This window comes from Charadrius vociferus, unplaced genomic scaffold, assembly GCF_000708025.1.
Source record: "Charadrius vociferus isolate BGI_N301 unplaced genomic scaffold, ASM70802v2 scaffold119, whole genome shotgun sequence".
In the NCBI taxonomy this organism is placed as follows: domain Eukaryota; kingdom Metazoa; phylum Chordata; class Aves; order Charadriiformes; family Charadriidae; genus Charadrius; species Charadrius vociferus.
The window spans coordinates 1,242,635-1,243,090 of record NW_009650170.1 but is presented as its reverse complement, the minus strand read 5'-3'; the positions used below and the strand labels follow the sequence as shown (position 1 = coordinate 1,243,090).

The following is a 456-nucleotide window of genomic DNA, read 5'->3' as shown; positions in this document are numbered from 1 at the left end:
TGCTGGTGACGGGGCCCAGCTCTCCCACAAGGTGCGTAGCACTGGGAACGGGTGGCATGGCTGTGCCCCACAGCCCTTGGGGCTGGCGCTGAAGGTCTCTGTCCCCGCTTAGGTGGCAGAGGCCAAGGGGAAGGCAGATGAGGCCCGGCTGCGGGCGCAGGCAGCCCTGGATAAGGCGAACCAGACCAGGGCCCGCGTGGAGAGCTCCAACAAGGAGTTGCGGGAGCTCATCAGCCACGTCAAGGCCTTCCTGAGCCGTGAGTGCCGGTGTGCCGGGGGGGCTGGCTGCCCCTGCCCGGTGCTGCGTGGCTCTGCACCTGCACCGCACCTGTACCACACTGCATGGTCCTTGCACTGCATGTGGGCTGTACCCGCACCACACTGCACGGCACCGCACCACACCGCCCTGGCACCGCACCGTGCAGTCCCTGCCCCATGCTGCGTTGCACAGTCCCT

General features: G+C 68.0%; 1 protein-coding gene across 1 annotated transcript in view; it reads left to right on the top strand.

Moving 5' to 3' along the window:
- The window catches only part of LOC104293087 (laminin subunit beta-2-like), a 13,372-nt gene that overhangs the window by 7,472 nt on the left and 5,444 nt on the right, over positions 1 to 456 (top strand). Inside the window, exon 14 of the mRNA XM_009892549.1 lies at positions 113 to 257. Coding sequence (XP_009890851.1) covers positions 113 to 257 — 145 coding nt within the window. The remainder of the gene's footprint in view (positions 1 to 112; positions 258 to 456) is intronic.